At 39.2% G+C, this 27662-nt stretch overlaps 1 protein-coding gene across 4 annotated transcripts in view; it reads left to right on the top strand.

Moving 5' to 3' along the window:
* The window catches only part of DOCK10 (dedicator of cytokinesis 10), a 256600-nt gene extending 248817 nt beyond the window's left edge, over positions 1–7783 (top strand). For all 4 annotated transcript variants that reach the window (XM_064587156.1, XM_054505990.2, XM_045867857.3 and 1 more), the window contains exons 53-56: positions 314–504; positions 2430–2530; positions 2683–2821; positions 6773–7783. In XM_064587156.1, coding sequence (XP_064443226.1) covers positions 314–504; positions 2430–2530; positions 2683–2821; positions 6773–6889 — 548 coding nt within the window. In that variant the 3' untranslated portion in view covers positions 6890–7783. The remainder of the gene's footprint in view (positions 1–313; positions 505–2429; positions 2531–2682; positions 2822–6772) is intronic.
* The last annotated feature ends 19879 nt before the right edge of the window (positions 7784–27662 follow it).

The following is a 27662-nucleotide window of genomic DNA, read 5'->3' as shown; positions in this document are numbered from 1 at the left end:
GGGGGGGCAGAGCTATAATCTTTCCAGTGTTTCGAGACTCGAAAGGCCTTAACCCAGCCCAGAGATGAGGATTTGTTGGCTAGCTGAATGTGGAAAAGCAAGCCAGGCGACAGTAGCTGGGCCCAAAGCTAAGAGATGTGAGACACCATGATACACCGGAGGAAAATAACTCACATATACAGAAACCATGCAGGGTGGAAGGTGCTGTGTGCAAAAAAAAAAAAAAAAAAAAAGAATATCGTCTAGACCTTCAGGGGCACCCCGGACTCACTAACCCTCAACCTTTACATTCTCCTGCATTGCTTTTGTGCAGCGAGTCACTTGTTCCCATATGTGAAGAAGAGAATACAAGTCATAAGCCAGTCGAGCACAGAACTGAATCCTATCGAAGTGGCGATTGATGAGATGTCCAAGAAAGTTTCTGAGCTTAACCAGCTTTGCATGATGGACGAGGTGGACATGATCAGACTGCAGCTCAAAGTCCAAGGAAGTGTGAGCGTGAAGGTAGGCACATTCAGAGTGGAGACGCTCTTGGTATAAAGTGGAACCTGGTATAAAACACCCTAGAAATTTTTTACAAAGGGGATAAGAGACACTGTTCTCTGTATGCTACCATCCAGCTACTTTATCTGAGTCTTTAAAATCTTGTTTCGCTGTAAATACACATGGATGGTGCCAAACACCAAGAGAGAAACTTTTTTTTTTTTTAGCCGAAATGAAATTTCTTCATCCTCAATCCTCCTCTCCCATCTTCTCTGGATAAACTATGTTCTATATTCTAAAATCTAACCAGTGAATTAATTAATTGTTAATAATAATCAATTATTATTAATTGAATAATAAATATGGCTCTCCCATAAATATCTGTCAGTAAGAGCCTTATGAAAGTGTTCAAAAACAAAATTTTTTAAAATGTGTATTAGTTCATAAGATGTGTGTTGGTATTTATCTGACTATCAGAGGCCTGAGAAGAAGCAGATGGCCTGCTCGCAGTGGGTGATTAAAGAAAATATAACAAACAGACTGTTTGCAAAAGCATAAGCAGTATTTAGGAAAACCAACAAGGTGGGCGCAGAAGCTAGCAAGAATGTTACCCCCTGAACACTGAGGGGAGAGAAGAGTGAATGGAAGCACAGAGAGAGCTGGGAGAGCCAGCTGCTGAGACAGACAGGCATGCCTCTGCTAGATAGAGGACCACAAGGAGGAAACCCTGGGGCCAAAAAGACCCTGACCAGCTGGGACTAGGGAGAGACAGGTGAGGCACTTACCTTGGGCACAGAATTTAAGTGGGCATCAAAAGAGTCAGTACCCAAGATAAAATAATATTAATGCAGTATTTTTTAAAAATAAAAAAATAATGCCAAAAATTTATAATGAACCAAGTGTTCACATTTTAAATAAAGGCAGGCCAGTAACCATGCCATGTAGAACTACACTGGAGCCCAAGGCAAAAGGAAAAATCGGTAATGCTCATCCTGATATTGACCTGCTACCTCCCTCTCGTTTTTCCCCCATGGCTGACTCAAAATAGTAATAATAATAAATCTTTTAAAGCCAGAAGGCAAAAGAATCATTGCTATACTCCAGACAAAACAGCTTCATTCAGCACATAGCTGTGTCGAGGAAAGTGGACTCTGGATCTGGAGAAGCAGAGGAGAGTATCCATAACATTTACTCATCCTACCATGCGGGCGATCCCTGGCCCCCAAGGGCTTGTGAAGACAGCTCAATACAGTATTAGCTTCTTTCTGTGACCTTATTCCCTCCAAGCCCCACAGTCACAGTAAAAGGCTATAAACTCTAAAGAATATGGATTCCTTCACGAGTGTGAGCCTACTCATGTGTGTGCGTGTGAACGGGACCTGGCATTGTGCATTCACTCAGCAAATCTGATAAATTCATCCTCCGGCCAGAATCTAGGCCGGACTGCCAAATGCAATACAGCCAAACAGTGTTTCCTGGGATGGTGCATACATCATCACTACCGTGGAATGTCTCTTACTAATAGATCCACGTTCACTGTCAGGTGAATAGAAAAAAAAAAAAAAAAAAAAAGTAGCACATCAAACAGTTGATTTCACAGATGTTAAAATAAAATGTATTTCAGTAAATAAAAATGAGTCTAGTTTTCAAAGACAGTGCAAAAATAACGGGGCAAGCCGAGTGCAGATAGGACAAAAATGTGAAACTATGGGCAAGTGACAGTTTGCGAAGGGTGACCGTGGAGTACAGCTCTCAGATGCGTCCTTCCGGAGCTTACTGACTCCTGAGTCGGGGGACAGCAGGTAAGAGAGCACATCAGTAGATCACCGGGCTCTGTGAGAGGATTTGGGTGCTGTGGGATTGGTGCTACTCCTTCCTGCAGTGGAGAAGGCGCCATCCACGGAAGAGATGGCATCCTCCTCAGCCAATTCTCTTCTCCCCAATAGGTTAATGCTGGGCCAATGGCCTACGCACGAGCTTTTCTTGAAGAAACCAATGCAAAGAGGTACCCTGACAACCAAGTAAAACTTCTGAAGGAAATCTTCAGGTAAGTTTTTCTGTGTTGGAATGTTCTGGAGCGCCTTCAGGCAGGAGCCGCCTGAGCTCACCTCCTCCAGGGAGCAGACTCTCTCCGCAACCTGACTTGGAGACACCCCTGTCTACAGCTGATTGGTGATTTGTTTTTTGCTGTCACTAAAGGCAGTTTGCAGATGCGTGTGGGCAGGCCCTTGATGTGAACGAGCGGCTCATCAAGGAGGATCAGCTGGAGTACCAGGAAGAACTGAGGTCCCATTATAAGGACATGCTCAGTGAACTCTCCACAATCATGAATGAGCAGGTAAGACTTGGCTTGAGGTGGCCCAAGCTGCCGGTGCATAGAAACTGTTCATTCTATCCCCAGTGCCAGAAGGACTGTAAATGTCTCTTCTCTTACATGAACACCATGAGCGCGGAGTTGCTCACTCCTCCATGTACAACACCCTTTGCCTCTCAAAGCAGCAATCAGGTTGGGGAAAAAAATCTATAGAAAAAAAAAAAAAGATGAGAATCCAGGTAATTTCCAATGTTTTCAGGTATGTTTACCCAAACCATATGAGCAGTTGGTTTTCTAGAATAGATAGAACCTTTTAGACACCAAGGAACACTGGGTGACATTCCACTAGGTTTGCTGCCACTCCTTGTCACCCCTGATGTAGGACCTCACAAGGCCCTGGCTATGAGGTGCAGCTCCACAGTCTGCCACCAGGGTCTCTGCACCATACTCAGGAAGAACACCAGGTCTAGGGTCACAGCTTTGTAAGGACGAGACTGCATCTACCCAGGCTGGGAATTCCTGAAGATGTGCAGAATTGGGTAAAACGTAATCCTCTACCCCACCAGCATATCATCCATGCATCCAGCATGTTCCATAAGGCTGTGCACAAAATCTGGATATTCATTAATCACAGTACTTTTTGAGTTGCTGAGAATCAAGTGGTCAAAATCCAAGGGCCACTCTTTGGCTTCCCAGCACCCATCAACTCTCGCACTCGACCTGGACATCTTACTACCCATGGTCTCCTCCAGGAGTAAGATGTGCTCTTTACAGAATAATTGAGCAGGAAAATTTGAATAATCTAACAGTGCCTCATGCATAGTAGCCACTCATTAAAAATTAGTAGCCCTTCGTTTCTTTAAAGGGCCTAGCACTATCAACACTATTCACAAAGCATGAAATATATCCCATGCATGTTTTCTTCCAAGTGCATTTCTCATTGTTTCTCTTTTCTTCTTTTCCATCTCCTTTTACTCACATTTTAAACTCTCCAAAGTAGCTAGAGGAAGAAGTTGGTTAATTGATTTATGTTGGAGATCATTAATCTCCCTGGATAGGGTTCCTCAATGAGGGATTGTTATTAGTGGCTTGGGATCATGAAGGGGTGATGGGAATTAAAAACTCAAGAGAGATGCCTCGATTGCATGGGGGTAATCATACATGTGAGAGTGAAACAAAAAGAACAAGCAATGGATCTTAAAGTTGGAAAAGGTGGTGAAGAAATGCTTGTTTCCAACTGTAAATTGCATCTGACCTTGAAACTTCAGGCGAAAAAATGCTTTTCTCTTTTTTTCTTGGCAGCTCTGTCGCGGTCCATGTCTGTACAGCTTCTGTTCCTCTGTGTCTAGTATTTCCCTCAGTACTATAAGCAAAAGTGGTATGTTTTTCTTTCCTTATGTCTACACTGTCCTTTGTGGCCTTTTGGTCTGCCTCTCTCTTCCTAGTTGTTCATATTCCCCCAGACACCTCCATAGTGGGGCTAGTGTTGTCTGAGTGTTTATTTAATTAGAACAACTTTATTTCCATTCAAGATAGGCTGATATGAAAAGGAAAAAAAAAAGCCTGCTGATTAAAGTTAAAAGCTTACCTTTTATTTTTTTTAAGTAGGCTCCATGCCCAACATGGGGGCTTTAACTCACAATCTTGTAATTGAGAGTTGCATGATCTACCAACTGAGCCAAACAGACACCCCAACAACTTAGCTTTTAAAAAGAAAATTCGTACTCTACCAATTTGTAAAATGTATTTGAGGTCAGTTGTATCCAAACCAAAGATTCAGTATACCTCAAATTGCAACAACAACAAACAAAACAAAACAACAACAACAAAAATCTTTCACACAAAGATAAGAACCAGCTGATTAGGAGGAGAGAAAACTAATTTTTTCCAGGAAAAAATTCCTTTACTAAAAAAAGCAAAGTTTGACTTTGTGTTCCTGGCAACTGATACAAAGAAAAGAAACGGATACAAAGAAACTGATACAAAGAAAAGAAATGGATGGATTGCACAGATCTTATTATTCAGTAAAAAACAGATCTGTTGGCAGGAAAGATAAACTTTCTCATAGTCCTGAGGATTTGTCACATCGGTATTTATATATGGGACAATGACAACAACATACATAATAACTTCAAAAAAAGTTTTCCTTAAAAATTATTTACTCTATTATGCGGGCATTCCACATTTCCACCTTAGATTAAAATTAGGACAAAGTATTAACTACTACCTCTGTAAAAGAGATTCCAGAGGAGAAACTAGTTAATAATATCAATCATAAGTGTAAGTTTGTCCATAGCAAAACTATAAGATACTAGAGTGAAATTAGCTATTTTCTTGACAACCATTGATAAGTGTTATTCATTGGTTGTAATGAACAACTTCCTGAAATCAGAAAGAGCTAACCAATGATTAAGATCTGTAAAGTCCCTGGTATTTTTAAAAATGGGTGTTGTCTCAGTTCAGCTTTACAACAACAACAAAAAACTGTTTGCTTCTTTTCTCAATTTTATTAATGAAAAGGAATCTGGCCGTAATGGTTGGGTTCCTCTAGTGGAGGGAAACGTAGTCAAATTTTAGCACAATCTTGTGATGCATGAATACATTCACATACCTTTATACTCATGACATGTTCTGGCAAAAAAAATTACATATATACTTACAGTGAAGAGAGAAATTCTACTTGTAAAAATAGAAATAGTGTTAGAATAGATAGACGTAGAAATTTTTTAAAAATAGGAATAGAATTAATTATGCAGTTTGCTCCAGGAGTGTCCAGAAAAGTCATAGCTAAGAGGATATCCTGAAGCTACCTGCTTGGTGAAAGAAACTTCAGTATACGGAAAGAGATGCAATAGGATAAAGTGGATGCTAGTGTGTAAAACGGAGATACTGGGAGGAAGCAGTTGGGGTGGCTAAAGTGACAGGCAAACAACTACCTTATATTACAGGCAGCCAGAATACCACACTAGTTTATATGTAGCCAAAAACATAAAAGCCTCCTTTGATGGAGGCCAAAATGGCGATACATGTAAATAACCGGATGAAACGTAAATATAAGACGCTCACTTGGAGTCTGTTTCAGCACTAACGCTGATAACATGGCGAAATCAATGGCAGTAACGAATCTTAAATATAAAATACAGAGAAAGGATCGGATCCACACTGTTATGGTGCCAAGCAGGCAAGACGCAAAGGCATATCACTCTGGGAGTTTCAGATACTCTGTGGACACATTATTTCCCAAATTATTTAAGCAGAACTTGTGGCATTGATCGTAAGGAGAATTTATTGGCAGTCTAGGATACCCAGATGCTTCGTGCTCCGTGCAAATAGAACTGTTAATCTGTCTTGGAGGAGGGTTAAAGCTAAACCATAGCAAAATGTCAAGTAAGCGGGAAAATCTTCACAGCCAGAAATTTGAAATATTCATTAAGTCTCTTCTTTACAGAGATACACTTTAGAGATGCCTGGGGTTTCTACTGTTGTTATCGTATTTACATACCATTATTTGCACCTATATGACAGGAAGGTATCATTTAGACATGTTAATATTATTTTCAAAGTAAAATCAGGTCAAGGTGTATTTTTTTCTTATATTTCCATTAATGCAAACATTTAAATGAGCCTTCAGGTGTTTCACCTTTTGGGTATTTTGACACTATAAATTGTAAGCCTCTAGAATAAAATGAAATTCTGGAATTACTCAGCTACAATCATAAAGTCATTATTTATAAATTTATATCTGGTAGTTGAAGAGTACTGCAAAGCTAGTTTAAAACTTGCCAAAATGCTTCTGACCTGGGCTTGGAAAAAAATTCCAGAACTACTCTGACAAGCTCATTTTCAACAACTCACAGTGTCCCTATGGGGAGGAAAGAAAGCCCTGCTCTGGGTTTTAATTCTGTGCTTGGCAATATTAACATGAACCTCTGTATTTTCGTTTTGTTTTGTCGTGTTGCGTTTCATCCTGTGAAGATTACGTACAGGGACGACCCGTCAAAGCGCGGAGCGGAACGAACCTGCCCTCCAGTCATTAGCAGGGTGGCTCCGGCTCTGCCCACCGTCTCCATCTCAGCCAGTGAGGAAGTTTGAGGGGGGTTCTGCTGCATGAGACACACCTCGAAGGGAACCTTCTGAATTTGCCGCTCAACTCGGGGAAGAGAAAGATTTAATTTATTTGAAGTTTTTATAGTGTTAATAATTTTTTACCTCGCCAGCTTGAGAATTTTGCCAGCCTCCAGTTTTGCACATTTCTTATGATTTTTTTTTCTTGAGCAACGTTGATCAAGCCAAGCTGAATATTTGCCATGAAACTCCAATGAATGTGTAGCTGCTCAAAAGCAAACCCTAAGTTTGCTGTCAGTTACAGTATGTTCAATGCCAAGTCCTAGTACACATATTTTAAAGGTCAAAGTGAATGTTTTTGTAACATTTAAGCACATTTCAAATGTAAATAGAAGATTGTAAAATATATGGTTTTTACCAAATTTAAAAGAACCTTTTTAGTTAATACTTATGACAGTGCTAAAATTGTATGAATAACATTTCAGATACCATTATATTAAAATATTTGTGTATGTGTACAAAAGTGTTGATAAATACTAATCTTTAAAGTTTGTGGAGTTTCTTTATTTGTAATATATGTGCTCTTAAAAGCAAAAGTGAAATTATGTAAGTATTTTGTTGTTAATAGAAATAAAAAATACAGTTACTTTGCATTTGGTTCCCTCTTGAAGAGTGGGTGAGTTGCTACGAAAAGTGGTTCATTGGACTGGAAGTCTGCTGAAAGCAATCCTACACTCACTACGTATGGTGCCTCTTGAGGACTTTAAGAAAAGGACTCCCTCGGCTGGGCAGTTCCTCCAAAGATCAACTAGACAGGCCAGAGGTTTCCAAATCTGCATTAGTAGAATGACTGGGGAAGACAAAATGAATCAGAATCTTGAGGGTTGTGGTATTTAATAGGGCTCTTCACAAATATCCCATATAAACTCATGGTAGGATTGCATGTTCCTGCCTCTTTTGAAGTTAGACTCGGCCATGTCACTTGCTTTTGAAATGTGAGCAGAAGTGACATATGTTATTTTCAGGCAGGTACTTAAAAGCCAGTAAGTGGCTCTGCCCAGTCCCTTCACTGAAGCACTCACATGGAAATGAAGCCTCTATCAGTCTGAGTCCCCGAGTGACCACAATGAGCGTAAACACACACACACACACACACACACCACCACCACCACCACCACCACCACCACCACCACCACCCCTCCCCACTAACCTTGTCAACATAGTCTGAGTAATAAGTACATTTGGTTGTATTAAGGTCCCAAGATTCAGGGACTGTTTGTTACTACAATATTATGAGCTCATCCTGGATGCATCATGACTGATGCTCAACCATGTTTGGGAACCACTAACACATTCCACCTCTCTCCCCCAGCCAACACTGGCAGCTGTGCAGCTGAACTGAGCTGCCCCCAGATGCAGAAGGCAAGCTCTGGAATTAGCATTTATATTCACACTCAGCAGCCATTCCAAAGGTCCAGCCTCCAATCAGGAGACTTTGGCTGAGTTCATCTTTCTCCTTCAAAAGTCCATTAGCCGGTGTCCACAGAGGGCCACAAAGGAAGGTAGAGCTTACAACACATATTTAAATACTATGAACACAGAAGTGATAAAATGATATTTTAGATGAAAACTCTGATCACTCGAGATTCATGTAACTGCTCTTTTCTCAAATAAAGTCCACTGCTTTATTAAAAAAAAAAAAAAAAAAGCCCTGTGATGAGCTGACCTCTGATTCAAAGTATCACTCCCAGCTTCATTCTGATTCCAGCTCTCTGGGTATATGTCTGGCTGGGTTAGAATTTTGGTCCTCTCATCTAATTTCCTCATCATTACTGTCCCAAGAACTCAGGAAGACTCTGCCCCTGCTACTGTTCCCACCCAATTCCCAGCTTTAGCTTCAAGTCCTTAAGCCCATCCCAACCCATCCATCCCCCTTTCCCAAGGACACTGTCAGCAATGGCCTCCCTGTCCAAATCTGAAAATAAAATCTCTAAGGAAGTAATCAAAAATAATGGATCTTTGGGGCACCTGGATGGCTAGTCCATTAAGTGTTCCAACTCTTGATTTCTACTCAGGTCATGATCTTGGGGTCCTGGGATCGAGCCCCCCACAGGCTCTGAGTTCAGCAGAGAGTCTGCTTGAGGATCCTCTCCCCTTCGGTCTGTCCCTCCCCCCTTACGCCTGTGCATGTGCACTCTCTCTCTCTCAAATAAATAAATCTTTAAAAAAAATAGATATTTTCACTCTTGTTAAATGCCAAATATTCTATGCACAAGCAGCAGTATGTTCGATGACTTCACTGTGGTTTTCCCCAAAGTAGTTCCTAGATCAAGTAGTTGAAGATTTTTTTTTTTTTTTGAGAGAAAGTGTGAGAGGGAGAGAGAGAAGCAGACTCCCCACTGAGCAGGGTACCCAATCTGGGGCTAGATCCCAGGATCCCAAGATCATGACCTGAGCCAAAGGCAGACACTCAACCGACTGAGTCGCCCAGGCACCCCATAGAGCAAGTAACTTAAAAACAATTGCTCTAGAAACAATGAACTGAGACCACTCTGCCTTAACAGCATCGAAACTCACCCTGCACAATCCCAGAGCCTTGTATTCCTTCCTTCTTTAGACCAGATGCATCAAACTGGCTTCTCAGAGACTGAAGCCAGCACATACATGTTTTATCTGTGGCACACAGTGTCTTTAGGTTTTTTCAATTAGATATCAACCCTTAAATAATCAGAGACGTAGAAAATTCCAGCTTCTTGGCATCTGTTAAAAAATCAGGCTCTCTGGCAATGCTGGATTCACATTCCCACATGACAACAATCAGTTAAAACTGAGGCACTGTTGACCCTTTACATGTGCCTTCCAGCTTGCCAGCATTGGCACCAGGCCCTAAATGACTTATGCCAGATCAGTCCTCTTATTTATATTTTCTGCCTAGACCTAGGAATGTGCAGACCCCTCTTAGACAAGCTTTTTATATGTAAGCATAGTGATCACTAGATGTGGACAGCAGATCATCTGTTTCAGAATTGGGCAGGACACAATTTAAAATGCGTATTTCCGAGCTCCATCAAACCTTCTGAAATAGAAACCCCTAGGAGCCATATCCAGCTCCTTGTGATTCTTAAGCATACCAGGGTATAAAACTCTACTGAGTCCTCTAATTAACTACCCCTAAAAATGTACTTTGCAGAAGATGATGTCTTGTAAACCAGTGACCTGATTTTCAGTTGCCAAGACACTGAATTCTTATTTTATATTCTTTTTATCTTTATATAACTTTTCTCAAAACAGTCTACAGCATTTTACCCAAACTAATAACTCCTCAAAATAGGCTCAGTAAAGAAAAAAAAATGATCATAAATTTCACAGTTCTACAAATGGAAAGAATAAAAATAAGACAAGTGGCATCATTTTCATTATTTACCCTGGAAAGTATCCAACACAGAATATGTGGAGCTAGTGCTTGGGCTCAGTCCTGGCTCTGTCCACCATCCATTCATCATCCCACTCAGTAGCTAACTCTCTTTCCATTCTCATTTTATAGTGCAAAATTCCCAGCCTGTAAAAAAAAAAAATCAACGTGTCCTTGCATTTTTTATAATAATCACCTTACAAACGAGTGCCCGTTATTCAAACCCCCACAATATGTCCCTATTTTAACTGTTCTCTTTCATTTAGAAACCAATATAAATGGGTCAATTAGCCTTTTTCCTTCAGAATGACATATAGTTTTCTGAAAAATGGAGAACAGGTTACAGGGAAGTATCAGCTTTCAAAACCCTGGACCCTGCTCTGCAAGATTTTACCATACTTGTAGACTGACTTTTCATCTTATAGTATAGTTGAACTCCAGAAATATAAAAAGAAAAGATATACATATATATATGTATATATATATATATATATATATAGTCAGTGCTCTTATGACCAGTTAGGAAATGAAACAAATTTGAAAACAAATGTGACAAATGATCCCAAATCACACTTTAAATTTGTTCATATTACAAGTGGTCCCATATCCTCCACTCCTACATTTGTATCAGTGAGAAATTGTGTATACTTAAAAATAGATATTATATGCTGAAATGTGATATTTTGTTCGGAAAATGATGACGTACAGGCATGACTAATGTTCAAGATTCTCTGCAGGAAGCCCCTGGCCCTCCTCCTAGTTTCTTATCCTGCCTGTTTTCCTACACATACCCTTCACTTAGAGCCACAGTGTTCTGCTCACTTGGGAAAAAAAAAAAGAAACCTATCTTGTGCCTCCTTCTGACAGAGAGATCCTTTCCCTTTTCTCCAACCACACAAATCCAGCCCATAGACATCAGGACTAGATGAATTCATACCTGTGGCAGATGCTGTGATTGTATACCAGCTCCATCCTTGAGGACTGAGACACCCATTCGGCAGCTGCTGATACTCCTGGCAGCTAAAGGCTCTCCAACTGAGTCTCTCTGGCCCAAGGTCACATCACCGCCCAGAGGAAGCTTACACTCAATGATTGGTTGATGGTGGAAACTGCAAAGGCCTGGCTTCCTTGGCCCAATTCAAGACAACTCCGAAAGGCCACCTCAGCTCCCCAGCTCCTAAATGAGAGGCCATTTGCAACTACATCACAGCTGAGCAGCCCCCTCTGCCCACTCATCCTCTGAAGAGGATTTCCAAGAGGCACTGATTCTCAATACATTTCCTGCGTGTACACCTCCACATAGACTCTGTTTCTTTGGGAATGGATCAAGGCAACAGCTTCCCAGAAGCTTTGCTTATAATCCTTATTCATCTGGATTTTCTCATCCTCTGCCCTTCATTGGCCATATTACCGTTAATCTCCAATTTTCCTTTCCTTAATTGTGTTGTCAGTTATCATTTCATGTGTCCCTGTGTTCTTCCCAACCATGTCATGCCTTCCTTGAAGGCACGTTGTGTTTTAATCTTCTTTGTGGTCTTGGCAGTTCAAATTACTGACCTGAACTTCAGAGTTCTGGAGCCCAGTTCTCAAACTTCTGGAGCCCAGAACTCAAAAGTTCCAGAAAAAATGCTAGGGCAGGGAATGGGGAGCAGAGGGACAAAGAGCAGATTGTGGAAAGATGGGTTTGAGGCCAGAAGTCATTGTAGAAACGAGTGTCTTCAAATCTCTTTTTTAAGGGAATATTTTTTTAAATATCAGAGTTTACTGCTTTCTGGTTTCTTTTCAGTTCTCAGCCTCAGCAGGGATTTGCTACTAAAGTATTTGGCACTAAATACATATACACATAGGAACAAATTTAGGCAAAATTATTAATGACATGATGTTTTCATTTGGAAGCTTCCCAGCTCGTCTTTGCTTCCAGTTCCCTTAGATTCCCATGCCCTCCCCATCAGCCATTCACCCAATGTTGCCTCACTGTAGTCTCTACACTAGCCCTCCACCCAGCCCTATCTTCCTGAGGTAGAAAACCCACACCTTCCCTGTCTGTGCTTGCCTTCTTTCCAAATGGGTTCCGATTCAAATGCCAATTCCAATCAAAGGTAGGTTGTTGCCTGGAATGCTGGGTTGGGGAGGATTATGTGAGGCCAGCTCTGCTCCCAGAAGGTATGAGCCACTAGCTACGTGCTGGGCATGGGAGCTAGGAATGGCAGCCTACCTGCTGTGTCTTTGCCATCCGTGAGTGAACCCCGCTCAAAGGCTAACATCAAGTTATCTCAAGCTATAGTGCCACTGACTGATTTTAGGTGAGAGTGCTATGGTTTCCTAGGAAAATTAATATCCTCCAACAACAATCTTTAACCCAAGAAAGTGAAATTCTAATTGTTGGAATTGTAGGTCTTCAGATATTCTACCACTAAAGCTCCCCCTCAACCCACATCCCTCTCTGCCATGTCACTGCGTAGACAGTCATCTCTTCCATGTAAGCTGAACTCATCCCTGAATATATTCAGTTAAATCAGATCTAGGTGAAACGGTACATGAGTTACAAAGAACCATACCTGCTAATTGCCTGAAGCCTCAACTAGGTATATCTTTGGGACAATCACTTAGACTCTTAAGAGAAAGACATGATTACCCCAAGCAAGTTGTTATGAAAGTTGAAGAATAAAACAGATGTGTGGGTACTTTGTTGAGTGTTATACATATATGTCTTATGCTAGTCGCTAATTGAAAATTGTCAATTATTAATCCTACCAACTCACTCTATCTTCCCGCCTCATCCCAGTGCAATCAGTATCTGATTCTTCTGATTCTCAGACAACATTCAAGGTATGATGGTTATTGAGAGGGTCACAGGTGGATAATGCCAATGAAGAAGCTTGAAAGCAAGAGAGAGTTTATGGGGGATACTGAATTTTTTAAGAGGGTGAAAAGGAGTTTAAGACATCATAAGAGCTGACATTTGAGACTCCCCTTGACATGTCCTTTGCAGCTCCACCATGGTTATGTCCTGAGAATAATGAGAATATCCATGGTCTACTTGAAGAACACAGTCCCATCCTGGCCAGGAGCACATTTGCCTGAGACAGATCATGCTAAGTGTTGATTTGCCTATGGGCACAGGAGAGAAGCAGCTATGACTGGGGAGCAGATAGGCAGATAAACAAGTTTGGGTTCAAAACCTGGGTGATTAGGTGTTATGAGTAAATTACTGAGATGAGAGGACATCAATCAAAGAGAGAAATTCCCATGAAAGCTCTAAACTCTTTTGCCTTCCCCTTGCCCCTTGATATTACTGTAGGGAATGCATGTGCTTGGGGATGGAAAGGAAAGGAAGAATAATTTGATAGAATGATCATAAATCACAAGTCTCAAGAGAAATGCTATAGTGAGCACATAATGTTGATCTTACAGGAATAAGGAGTGAAAGATAGATCAAAACATGCCCAAATGGGGTTCATGAAGGTCACTTGGAGAAGGTAGTGGTGATTAAGCTTGAGTAATTGCACAAAGGTTTACAAAGAATAGCTTTAAATAACACTAATGTCAAGGATTCTCCAGAGGAATCTGCTTGCAATTTTCTTACATCATTAATATTAATATCCAACTGTAAAGTCATTGTTTCTTGGATATATTCCTAATGTATAAAGGATATTTGCTTTTGAAGCTGATGACTGTATTTCATCATAAGCACTACAACTGTAACTACTAAACCCAGTTTTTAAGTTATAAATAAGATAGTGAGTGATAGCTGCAGGATATTTTATTGAACAGAATGGCTCACTGACCAAGGAAGTTTGTTCCATAATACTGGCATGGAGGTTACTAAGTTCCTTTTGGACTTCTAAGAGACTCGTCTTGTGCAATGATATTTTTCCCTTTGAACGAGCAATTTAAAAATAAAATAAAATCATGGTAAAGTTCTAGAAACCAATTTAAATCATTTTTTTAAAACAAGGAATGTTTACTTTTTAAGAAAAGTCAAGTAAACGAGAAATCTAGCCAGGAAGGCTCTGGAGTGTTCTTTGAAAATATTTCCTAGCTGTGACTCAAGGCCATGGCAGAGGCCTTTTTACACCTTAGCTCAAAAATATCCCATTGGATCCAGAGAGCCAAGTGGCCCATCACATTCTGTGGAGTGGTTTTCAAAGTTCAGGCTCCTGAACAGCTGAGCAAAGTAGACATTGACTCTCTTAGGTTTATTGAATTAGTTATTCCTAAGCTAGAGGACTGGGGAAGTGCCTGGCCCCTCACTCTGCCTTTAACATTTAGAAGAGCTGAAAATAGGATTCCTTTCTAGAAAGAAACTGTTCCCATCAGGATTTTAAGCTTGAGAGTTGCAAATGATGATGCAAAACAATCTTTCCTCTACCTTTAAGGGGCCTTGGTTCAGATACCACGGATATTTATAGTTACTGCTGGACAAAGTGGAGAAAAAACAATAACAGGCTTATGAAACCAGTATTCACTGCCTCCTAGAGTGTAATTGGCTTGTGTAACTGTGCTAACAGAGCTTCTCTCCCCGTCTTTTTTTCCTATGTTACCGTTGGTCCTGCTTGGAATGAGTCAGAGCCCCAAGAGGGGATGGGTAGGTTCCACTCCCCAGAAATGGGGATTTCCTAACATCAATACATTTGGCAAGAAGGAAATGAGATGTTTAAAAAATGCATGAAACACAAATGAGTCTAGTCCAGCAAAGTAAGCCAACACTTCCCTGACTCCCAGGCAGATCACCAGCCCTCCGGAGTCTGAGGTTTTCCATTTGCAAAAGCTCCCATACGATGAGGCATCTGTTTGTTGCTGGAGGATATCATGGCAACATTATTTTATACCTCTCAAAATAACTTCCATTTGGCATTATTCATAAGTACATCATTAGAAGTTGGATTTTCAAATCAAGCTATCAGTAAGATAACAAGATGCCTTAATTTGAAGAATGGGTTTTAATGTTTTGGTTACTATCGATTTTTCTAGTCCCATCAAACGTGCAGCTTTTCTACTCCTTTCAAGACAAACTGAGAAAGAGTGACTTTGGCAAAAAGACAGGGCTCCCAGAGGACTCTGCAGCTGCAATCCATTCTCTCTTCTGGAAGCCATAGAAATAACTCATGGTTGGAGTTACTGAAAATTGTTCCAGGCTTTCACCTCAGAAATAGCCTTGAGTGCAGTGAAAAGTATGCTTTACTTTCTAATTCATTTCATCCCTTCATCAGAATTAGCAACTTCTTAGATTATGTATTTATCATATCATATCAGATGATGTGTTCTTCGAAGTCTAAAGGTTAGCATATTCTCCTTTTTTAAATTAAGAAGTAACATTCTCCTTGTCAGAATTCCCCACTTATATTTTCTGTACGTGACATCTTAACATTTGAATATGCAATTAAAATCAGATCTGAAAGACTTCCTATGGCAATCTATTGCCATTGGTCAAGGACAAACACCTTCTCCTGGTCTCACACAGCTAAGATGTTGCACAGTTCAAGAGAAATGAAAAGAGAACTTCATAGAAGGAGACAGAAAACAAATAGCTGAATCAAAGCATGAAGATAAAGATGACATCTTGCATGCTTCCACAGTCCAGAGTCCTAGCGAAGTCCATGGCATAAAGAAGGGTCTCGATCAACTCGCTGGATGCATGGGTGAATGAATGAATGAATGAATGAATGAATGAATGAATGAAACAAAAAAGCTATCAAAGTTAGACTTCCTTGAGCAATTTCTTACCCACTAATGACTCTAATTTTCCATTGGAGGGGGAAAGTATTAAATCGGAATGGCAGAGTGGTTTTAGCCTGGGCTTTCGAGCAGATCTAAAACCCCAGCTCCACCACTAATCACCTGTGTGATGTTGTGTGAGTATTTTTACTGAGCCTCAGCTTCATTGTCTGTAAAATGGTCGTGATGAATACACTGATTTCATGGGGTTGTGAAGAGGAATAAGTGAAATAAAGAACAGAGGGGCGCCTGGGTGGCTCAGTCGTTAAGCGTCTGCCTTCAGCTCAGGTCGGGGTCCCAGGGTCCTGGGATCGAGCCCCGCATCGGGCTCCCTGCTCTGCGGGGAGCCTGCTTCTCCCTCTGCCACTCCCCCTGCTTGTGTTTCCTCTCTTACTATGTCTCTCTCTGTCAAATAAATAAAATCTAAAAAAAAAAAGAAAGAAAGAAAGAAAGAAAGAAAGAAAGAAAGAAAGAAAGAAAGAAAGAAAGAAAGAAAGAAAGAAAGAAAGAAAGAAAGAAAGAACAGAAACGGTAGCACACAGCCTGGGAATAAGAAGCCCTGTGGGATGCCTGGGTGGCTCAGTTGGTTAAGCGACTGCCTTCGGCTCAGGTCATGATCCTGGAGTCCTGGGATCAAGTCCCACATCGCGCTCCCCGCTGAGCGGGGAGTCTGCTTCTCCCTCTGACCCTCCCCTCCCTCATGTGCGCTCTCTCTCTCTCTCATTTTCTTTCTCTCAAATAAATAGAATCTTGGAAAAAGAAGAAAAAAAAATAAAGAAGCCCTTGATATCTGTGAGCTAGAATTTCCGGAGAGAAAAAGAGAACTTAAAATTCATCTAAGCCCCCATCATTGTTACTAGCATCATGAGGCAATTTCTAACAAATGTACTCCTATGAAGAGAGAGGTCTCTTTTGGTCACCTCTGGCACTTAACCACTTAACTTTTATCTAATCCTTTGAGGTATGACCAAATGAAATGTTAGAGGGTATTAAAAGATTTTGGCTAAAGACAAATTCCTTTGCAGTAAATTCAACTTTAAATCAAACTTCTAGAATACAACTGTACTAAAAAATTTGGCAAATAAACATTTCAATACACAACTTCAGTGCAGAACTTTTTTGAAATGCCCATTGTCTCAAGGATCAATGAAGATCTATAAACTGCAAGATAACTATTAAATATTTGTTTACGGCTATGGACTTATGGACTTTAAGTTGCAAGAAATAGCTTAAGAAAAACAGAAGTACTGGTTTACCTAACAAAAAATTTCAGTGGCAGAGCTGGTTTCTAAGATGCCTAGATCTTCAGGACTCTATCACACTTCAGCTCTCAGTTCTGACTTTCTTTTTATTGGCTTATTCTGAGGCAATCTTTTCTTACATGGCTGCATAGTTAGTCACTAACAGATCCAAGACTACAGTTTACCAGCTTAAAAAATGAATGTAAAGAAAGCACTTTTTCCCAGATATGATATATCAGATTATCATTCAATAAATATCTCCCCTTTGACTTTCATGAGTGCTTTCGATATCGGCATTGGCCATGTGATTTGCTTTGGCTGATGGAATATTAATAGATATGACTGACATGGGTAAGAGCTGCAAAAAGCTTAGCCACTCTTGCATTCTGCCTTCATTATTAAAGGACTGTATTTTGAGTTGAGTAGCCATTGGAGCAGGGAGAATGAAAGACACAGGGAGCAGAGCTGGACTGAACCTACAGCTTGGAGCCAAGTCCAGCCAAACAGACTCAAACAGTCAAATTCCCGCCAGTCATCACAGTTATCACCTGCATAAAAGAGAAATCAATACATATTTTTGCATGCAACTAAGATTTGAGGTAGTCATTCACACAGCATTTATGAGGCATCAGCTAACGCACGCATGCGAAATTCCAAGATAATTCTCAGGTTTTAATCTCATTAGATCAGATCAGTCGTTCTCAAAGTGTGGTCATCAGCATCTCCTAGAAGCAGCACCAGCATTACTTGGGAACTTACTTAAAATGGGTAGGTCCCACCCCAGACCTACAGAATCATAAACTCTAAGGGAGGGGACCAGCAAGTTCTGTTTTAACAAGCACTCCAAGTGATTCAGATTCACCATAAAGCTTGAAAATCACTGACCTAGATCATATGTCCATCCTTAAACCAATCACAATGCATAAATGACAAGGCCTGGAGCTGGAGTGTGGATCAGCAACACCAGAATTATCTAAACCAGTGGGGGTGGGCGTGAGAATATGCATTTCTAAAAAGTTCCCAGATGATGCTGTTGCTGCAGTCTGGGGAGAACACTTGAAGAATGGCTGTTCCAGGCCAAGAGAGCAACAGGAGTGGCTCACTGGGAAATCAACATTCTATTAACAAAAGAAGGAAACAAAAGAAGTATACCAGGCAGGGAACAGATGTCAATCACAGCCACATTCTTATTCAAAGAAAAGAGTTCTTATGGAAGAGATCAGACAACCCCCAGTATTCTCCAACAATTCTGCAGGGACAGGGAAATCTGAAGCCAAAAAAAGGAATCTCATCTGTCTTTTAGTTCACGAAGTTGATTGAGACATAAACTGATTTTTTTTGTCTCTTCAATTTTGCTGAAATTCAATACAGATCTGAGAAATCAAATAAAAGACAGCAGTTTTTGTTACAAAAAGCTATGTATCATTTCCAAATGTGATGTGAGTTGTCACACAAATCTTTCCTAGCACAGTTCACCAAAGATAAATATAGTGCTTAAAGAGACAGTGTCTATACATCAAACAATTGAGTCATTTTGATCCATTCTAGTGAAACCAAGTTTCAAGCTTATAATTTTGAGCAATCCAAGGTACAAAATAAAGTCACAGACTCTGGTTATTGCTGCTATTTTTAATATGTTCTTGAAATCTGGAAATCAATGAATTTTAGAACTCGAAGAACCTTAAAGATCATTTAACCCACATATTGCAAACCACCAGACAATGGACCACATCCCACCCAGAAATGTGCTTTATTTGCCTACACAGCAGTGTTTTCCTTTTAATTAAAATTATTGCCGGACTATTGGTGCAACCGCTGTGGAAAACAGTATAGAATTTCTTCGAAAAATTAAAAATAGACTTACCATATGATCCAGTAATTCCACTACTGAGTATTTACCCAAAGAAAACAAAAACACTAATTTGAAAAGGTATATGCACCCCTATGGTTTACTGCAACATTATTAACAATAGCCAAGATATGGAAGCAATCCAAGGATCTTTCCATAGATAAATAGATAAAGAAGATGTGGTATATATATATATATATACACACCACAAGGAATATTACTCAGCCATCAAAAGAATGAAATCTTGCCATTTGCAACAACAGGGATGCTAGAGGCTATAATGCTAAGTGAAATAAGTTAGTTGGAGAAAGACAGACTGTATGACTTCATTTGTATGTAAAATTTAAGAAACAAAAGAAATGAACAAGCAAAGGAAGAAAGAGACAAACAAAAAACAGACTCTTAACTATGGAGAACAAACTGGTAGTTGCCAGACAGGAGGTGGGGGGCGGGGAATCGGTGAAACAGATGAAGAAGATTAAACGTACACCTACTTAAAAAAAAAATTGCCATATTTAAAATTTTCAACTTTTGTTGACAAGTTTGAAGATCTAGCAACACACAGTGTGGACAAAAGTCTGTGTTCCTTCATGGCACAGTGTGTCTGCACTGAGTACTGGCTTCCTCCTTCTGAAGGCGTGTGTATTCCTGCCCTCCAGTGCGACACAGACACTCTCTACTGTTTCACAACCAGCCTGCTTCACTCATTTCCAAGGCCTGCCTGGGGCCCGTGGGTACTTCAGTTTGCCAACTCTCATCTAGACAGAGCCCTTGTTTATCCACAATGAGAACTCTGAGGTTCATGGTAATGACCAAGTGGCTTAATTCTCTCTTTAGTGACAAACCAAGTTTACATCATCAGTTTTTCACAATTTTAGAAAGCAGTTTCTCTTACAGACACTTATTCACCATAGAAAATGGGATTGCAGAAGTTCACATTCAAATTCTGCTCAGTCAACACTGGAATAGGTGGCTCCTTTCGGTATATGGCTAATTTCAGAAACTTAACGAAAAACAAATGCATGAACAATGTGAGAAATGATAGGCCACGACAAGTGTAATGTGAAATGAATCTTATTTGGATTTTGTACCCCCAATATTTTCAACTCCTTTGGTGAGAGAGTGATTTTTTTCCACTAAAAAGTAATTTTTTTATTTCTGACACCCATAAGGATGCTACTATTTAAGAAAAAGAAAAGCAGAAACTAACAAGTGTTAACAAGGATGCAGAGAAACTAGAATCCTTGAACATTGTTGGTAGGAATGCAAAATGGTGCAGCCGCCATAGAAAATAGTATGGCAGTTCCTTAAAAAATTAAAAATAGAATTACCAATATGATCCAGCAATCTCACTTTTCCACTTCTCAGTATGTATCCAAAAGAACTGCAAACAGGATTGCAGAGAGGTATTGACACACCCATAATCATAGCAACACTCTTCACAATAGCCAAGAGGTGGAAGCAACCCAATTTTTTTTAATGTGATAGATAGATGATAGATAGATAGATAGATAGATAGATAGATAGATAGATAGATAGATGATAGACAGATGATAGATGATAGATATTTAGATAGATAGATAGACAGATGATAGATGATAGATAGATATTTAGATAGATAGATGATAGATAGATAGATAGATAGATAGATAGATAGATAGATAGATGATAGATAGATGATAGATAGATAGATAGATAGATAGATAGATAGATAGATAGATAGATGATAGATAATGACAGAATATTATCCAGCCTTAATTAGAAAGGGAATTCTAACACATGTTATCACATGGATGAGCCTTCAGGACATTATGCTAAGTGAAATAAGCCAGACACAAAAAGACAAACACTGTATCATTCCACTTTTATGAGGTATCTAGAGTAGTCAACTTATAGAAACAGAAAGTAGAATGGTGGTTGCCAGGGACTGCGGAAGTGGGAAAATGGGGAATTATTGTTTAATGGGTACAGAGATTCAGTTTTACAAGATGAAAAAATTCTGGAGCTTGGTTACAGAACAATGGAACATACTTAACATTTCTGAATTGTACACTTAAATATGGTTAAAATGGTAAATTTCATGTTATGTGTTTTTTACCACAGAAAAATAAATTTTTAAAAAAGGAATTTTTTAGTCAAATCCACTAGGTCTTTTTAGGATCTAGTATAATTATTTCAAAGGTTGTAATGGTGGGATCCAAAGATGAAATAGAAAAGTGTGTCTCATCCTGCAGAGGCTGACTGAACTGATACCTCTTGGGGTAGATGAGAATTTTAGATTAGAATTTTATCTCATTCCAAAAATACAACAAATTTCTTCATTTAATATTCCAAATTTACTTTAGAAAACAATGTGATAAAAAAGTGAGAACTTAATATAACTAATAAAATCAAATACAGAGAAAGTAGAAAATATTTTAGAACATTAAACCCATCCTTATCTTGGGATTAAAAATCTACTTTGGGGTTTCAATATGGTATAAATTAATTACTCCTATTCACTAATCCCAGAGAGCATAGTTCGTGGAATTAATAAGGACTATATTAGCTACTCATATTGTCCTATTTCTGTGTCTAAAGGATCATCAGTCACTGAAGAAAGGCAAGATCAGTGTCAATGTCCCATCAGGCAATCCTAGTGCAAACCACCCTCTGGTAATTTTGTGATTGTTGATCTATTTTTGTATGTTGAATAAGGATATTCATAAGCTGCTGATATGCATGTCATTTTGTCTCACTAACTTTCCACACTGTCTCAGTGGTTCTAAAGACTGCCAAGGAAAGAACCACCATGCCAAATGCTCAAAATGCAACTCAATAAGGTTGAGTTTGGTTCACTGGAGAAATTTCATTTAGCTCCTCTCTTAGATAGAGCCTCTCTTCTCTATGGATACCACTGAATTGTAAATAGTAGATGTTCAGGCCTATGAAATGGAAATTGGAATCTATCCAGGAAACAGATTAGTCAATGCTCCAGGGCTAGGCCATCCCTAAAATACAAACTACAGACTCATCTGAAAATCATAAAAGAGCCACAGTTGTCTGTGTTTGGAAGCTTAGCCATTCTGACAAATATTATCCTGATGTGATGATACTCTCATAAATGCTGTGAGAGCTGGGGAGGGCACATGGCAGGAAAGGCATGAGAAACAATGAGTCTGGTCTGCTCTCAAGAAGTTTATGTCTTAGTCAAGGAGATAAATGCTATTTACATGATTCCAGAAAATGCATGACCTTGTATAATCAAGTGTCAAAAAGTTGTGATGTCTGCTACATTTATTAAAAGAATTCAGAGAAGGAAAAATAAAAAATAATAATAATAATAGAAGAATTCACAGAAGGAAAAGACCCAGACAATTTAGAGGGTTGAAAAGGATTCCTTGAACTTCATAGGGTTCCTAAGGGACCGTGAAAAGAAGGTGTCATATGATACGCCGAAATAGAGAGCAGACCACTCATGCTCGTACTTCAATTCTACAACCAACATTTCCTATATTTGCTTTAGCACACATTTATCCATCTGTGCCTTCTTATAACCATCCATACATCCATCTCATTTTTAAAATATATTTTAAGGTAAATTGCTAACATCACTTTTAACACCGCTATAAACTTAAGCATGAATATCATTAACTAGAATTTAAGATTTGTTCATAGGTTTGGGGAGTGAAATTCACACAAAGTGAAATGCACAAATTTTAAATGTACTCTTTGTTGCATTTCAGACAAATGTTTGCTCCTATGTAATGTAACCCTTCTTTCAATACAGTGGTAGTATAATGTTACTACCACTCCAAAAATTCCCTCATGTTTCTTCCCTGTCTGTATTCATCCCCTAACTCCCTTGAGGTAACCACTGTTCCAATTTTTTTTTATTCTTATGTTAATCCCCATACATTACATCATTAGTTTTAGATGAAGTGTTCCATGATTCATTGTTTGTGCACAACACCCAGTGCTCCATGCAGAACGTGCCCTCCTCAATACCCACCACCAGGCTAACCCATCCTCCCACCCCCCTCCCCTCCAGAACCCTGTTTGTTTTTCAGAGTCCATCGTCTCTCATGGTTCGTCTACCCCTCCGATTTCCCCCGCTTCATTCTTCCCCTCCCGCTACCTTCTTCTTCTTCTTCTTTTTTTTTTCTTAACATATATTGCATTATTTGTTTCAGAGGTACAGATCTGAGATTCAACAGTCTTGCACAATTCACAGCGCTTACCAGAGCACATACTGGATGGATAAAGAAGATGTGGTATATATATATACAATGGAATATTATGCAGCCATCAAAAGGAATGAGATCTTGCCATTTGCAACGACGTGGATGGAACTGGAGGGTATTATGTTGAGTGAAATAAGTCAAACTGGGTGTTCAAATTTTTTTATCCACAATTAGTTTTGCTGATTTTAGAACATCATATAAATAGAATCATATGCTATCTTTTGAGTAAGCCTTCTTTTATTTAGCACAATGTTTTTAAGATTCACTCAGTTTTTTTCATAAATCAGTAGTTTGTTCCTTTTTAGTTCTGGATAGTATTCTGCTATAGAGATAGGCCATAATTTGTTTTCTATGCTCCCATTGATAATCACCTGGGCTCTTTACACTTGGGGCTATTACGGGTAAAGCTATTATAAACACTGATTTACAAATCTTTCATTTCTCTTATGTAAGCACCCAGGAGTGAAATTACTAGGTAAAATAGTAAATGTACATTTAGTTTTATAAAAATTGCCAGACCCTTATTCAAATTGATTTCCATTTTATACCCCACCAACAATATATGAGAGCTCTATCTATTCCACATTCAGTGTTATCAGTCTTTTTAATTTCAGTATTTTAGTGGATGTGTCTTTTGCTTTTCTTTTTAAAGATGTTATTAGATCCTAGGACCAAAAATAAGAAGGTAAAAATAATTTTACAGCTTATACCAGAACCTCATTTACAATAGAGAGCAGGTGAAGACTAAAACTGGATGATGGGTTGTAGCAAGCCTTCATGGTATATCCTTAAATTAAATTTTGCTCTACAAAACTCCATGGATACCCATTAAAATTATATTTGTTTCTGAGGGCATGCTGGGGAAGGATGTCCTGGAAATATTCAGTCTCATAATTTATATCTCTTTGCTTTAAAACAAAAGCTGGCAGAGAAACTTTTGCAAAGGACCATTACAAAAATTGCATCTCATCAGGCAGTAGTGGGGAAAAAATGAGAATAAGATTCAGTCATTAGGGAACATTACTTTTAATATTTGCCCCTATTTCATGCAATCATTCTCAAAGTTGTAAAAAATTCAGGAAAATGAAGAAACATGAAAGCCATCTAATTTTTTATTCTACCTTTCTGTTGAAAAGAAAAAAGTGAGAATGTACAATGATCAGTATTATGTTCTGTGTAAATAGCAATTTTACATCCTAGGTAAATGCAGGTAAGAATTTCCCTAAAAATGCTGAAGTAACCTAGAAGAAATGGGTCCATTTTTCATGTTTACTGGTGATTTTTCTAAGAAAACTTTTTAAACTTAGGTACTTTTCTCAAATTATAGTACAGTGTCTGTAATTTTATGGAGACCCAGATTTGGGGAAGAGCTAGATGACCCCATCCTGCTAGTTTCAGGCTTCTCAAGTTTGCTTTATGAGACAAGATTGATGCAGTTACTAAAAATGCAGATTCCTAGCCGTTTCCCCCAAGAGAGTCTGATTAGGGATGAGATGAGGCCTCAGAATCCACCTGTTTTGTTTTTAGACCAGTACCCTAGACCTTTTTTTAAGATTTATTTATTTATTTATTTGAGAAAGAGAGAGAGTGCAGGAAGGGGCAGAGGGAGGAGAGCGAGAATCTCAAGCAGACTCCCTGCTCAGCATGGAGCCCAATGCAGGGTTCCATCTCAGGATCCGGAGATCACAACCGGAGCTAAAATCAAGGGTCCATTGCTTAACCGACTGCACCACCCAGCCACCCCACCCCAGACTGGTTCTGACCCTTGAGCAAGTTTTGTATAGCACAGAGCCCTCCCGGGATTATAGGCAGCACATGTGGACTTCACCACTACACCACTTCACTCCTGGGAAGTCAAAAATCATATGCCAGCAGATTTGGTATCTGGCGAGAGCCCACTTCCTCATGGACAATGCCATTTTGCTGTGTCTTCCCATGGTGGAATGTACGAGCTAGCTCTGAAGTCTCTTTTACAAGGGTACTCATCCAATCCTGAGGGCTCTACCCTCATGACCTAACCACCTTCCAAAGGCCCCACCTGCTAATGCCATCATCTTGAGGGTAAGATGCCAACATGTAAATTTTAGGGGGACATAAACATTCAGACCACAGCAGCCGGGAATGTTTATCTACAGTATTTTGTTTAATGTACCTTGAGAACTTCAAACGGTATATAGCTTACTATAAGCCCTTAAAAATTTTTTGTAAATCAGAGTGCCTGGGTGGCTCAGTCAGTTAAGCATCTATCTCTGGTTCAAGTCATGATCCCAGGGTCCTGGAATCAAGTTTCTGGTCAGGCTCCCTGATCAGTGGAGCGTGTGCTTCTCCCTCTGTTTTCCCCCCCTGCCCACCAAGCCCATGCACTCTCTCACTTTCTCTCAAATAAATAAATAAAAATCTTAAAAATAAAAAAATAAATTTTTGTATTAATATGTACATTCAGGGTCCTGCTAAGATCCAAGTATGTACATATAAAATCACTTTGTAAGCCAAAAATGTCCTATTCAGGTATCTTATTACTATTAGGCTACTATTAAAAAATATATAATTTCATCTAAAGATATAAAATTACTTTTTACACAGAATGTATTTCATGTCAATAGCAGTGTTAATTTGTTCTTCCAATTTTATTACATTTATTAATAAGTGAAATATTATATAACTATTACATGCAATAAGCTTCTTACGGATAAAAAGTCAGTAGTTTAAATTCTCAGTTAAAAATGTTGGAAAATCTGCAAATAATTAAAATTTTCATGTGATTGTTTCATAATCTCAACATTAGAGAAAAGCAATCCATTTACCAATCTGAAGAAGAATCTGGAATTTTATGCTTCTTATCAAGTTGCTCCTGCTTTTAGGCATTTCAGTAATTCTGCTTATTGATGACTTTAATCTGAACATCAAATTCTTCCCAACCTCTTCACTGACACTTTACCACAAACAAAGCTGAGTTGAATTACTTTTATTTTCATTCAATAACTTCTCCCTGCTCAATATCTGTATTTCCATTATGCTCTCCATGAGTCATATGGCCACAGTGCTCACCACGAATAAGCATCCAAAGCTGAACCTCATTAGCCATATATGCAGAATTCTAATCTATAAGGCAGGAATTAATAGAGACCTTTCCACTTCTGTTGAATATTTATAATCATCGCTGCAAAACTTCTCATTCTTTAGGACAGTATCGCTGGTATAAACATCAGCTCCAATAAGAGTAATAATCACTTACATCATTTGAAAACGTACCATGGGGGCGCCTGGGTGGCTCAGTCGTTAAGCGTCTGCCTTCGGCTCGGGTCGTGATCCCAGCGTCCTGGGTTCGAGTCCCGCGTCGGCGGGAAGCGGGCTTCTCCCTCTCCCTCTGCTACTGCCCCTGCTTATGCTTGCTCTCTCTCTCTCTCTACCAAATAAATAAATAAAATTTTTTTAAAAAAGACTGAAGACATACTGTGTTCTCTGCACTACTCTCAACATTCATTTACACCTCACCACCACCCTCTGGAAGGAATATTACTGTCCCTATTTTATGGCAGAAGAAACTGAGCCAAGAAAGTCATACATCACACACTTTTTATCAAAAATATAAACCCCAGCACTCGACTCTGAGTGGACAGGTTTGTCCACAACTTATTCTGCCTTGGGATCATTTTAATGATCTAGTTTCCCACAGAAGCAAAGATGAACAGTAGGTGTTCAAGAGAAGGTACTGCAAGGTTGATGTGGCAGAAAAAGAGTAATTTCAAATCCATTTTTAAGATGTAGAGGAAAGGGCAAATCATGAAGTTAGAGGTAACCTAGAAAACAAGAATTATACACTTGCATATTAATTTTGAGTAAATACTTTCATACAGTTGATGCCCCCTGTCTGAATGGCAAGGTTTGTTATTTAACCAAGTTCCCTGGCTTTTATGTACATTTTTTTATTGAGATAGAATTCCCATGCCACAAAATTTACCACACATGCTACAGTATGCATTAATCTTAAAAACACTATCCTAAGTGACACAAAATGTCACATATGTTATGATTCTATTTGTATGAGGTGTCCAGAGCATAAAAATCCAGAGACAAAAAAATAGATTAATAATTGCCAAGGGCAGGGAGGGAAGCTGACAGGGGAGTGACTGCTGACGAGTAAAGTGTTTCTTTCTGGAATGATGAATATAAGCTAGAATAAGAGAGTGATGATGACCGAAATGTAATTTAATGTTGATGGCTTGCAAACGACAAGGGCTTGAACAAATCTGAAATAGGACCAAAGGATCACTGGCCATTCTTTGTTGGAAGAGAACGCTACCCTTAATTTCTTAATCCTTTTAGGGAAACATTCAGTAGGGAAACATTCAGTAGG

The sequence above is a fragment of the Mirounga angustirostris genome, unplaced genomic scaffold, assembly GCF_029215605.1.
Source record: "Mirounga angustirostris isolate CCGP_5_RB_7025 unplaced genomic scaffold, mMirAng1.0.hap1 SCAF_3, whole genome shotgun sequence".
Classification (NCBI taxonomy): domain Eukaryota; kingdom Metazoa; phylum Chordata; class Mammalia; order Carnivora; family Phocidae; genus Mirounga; species Mirounga angustirostris.
This window is presented reverse-complemented; position numbering and strand designations above follow the sequence as displayed.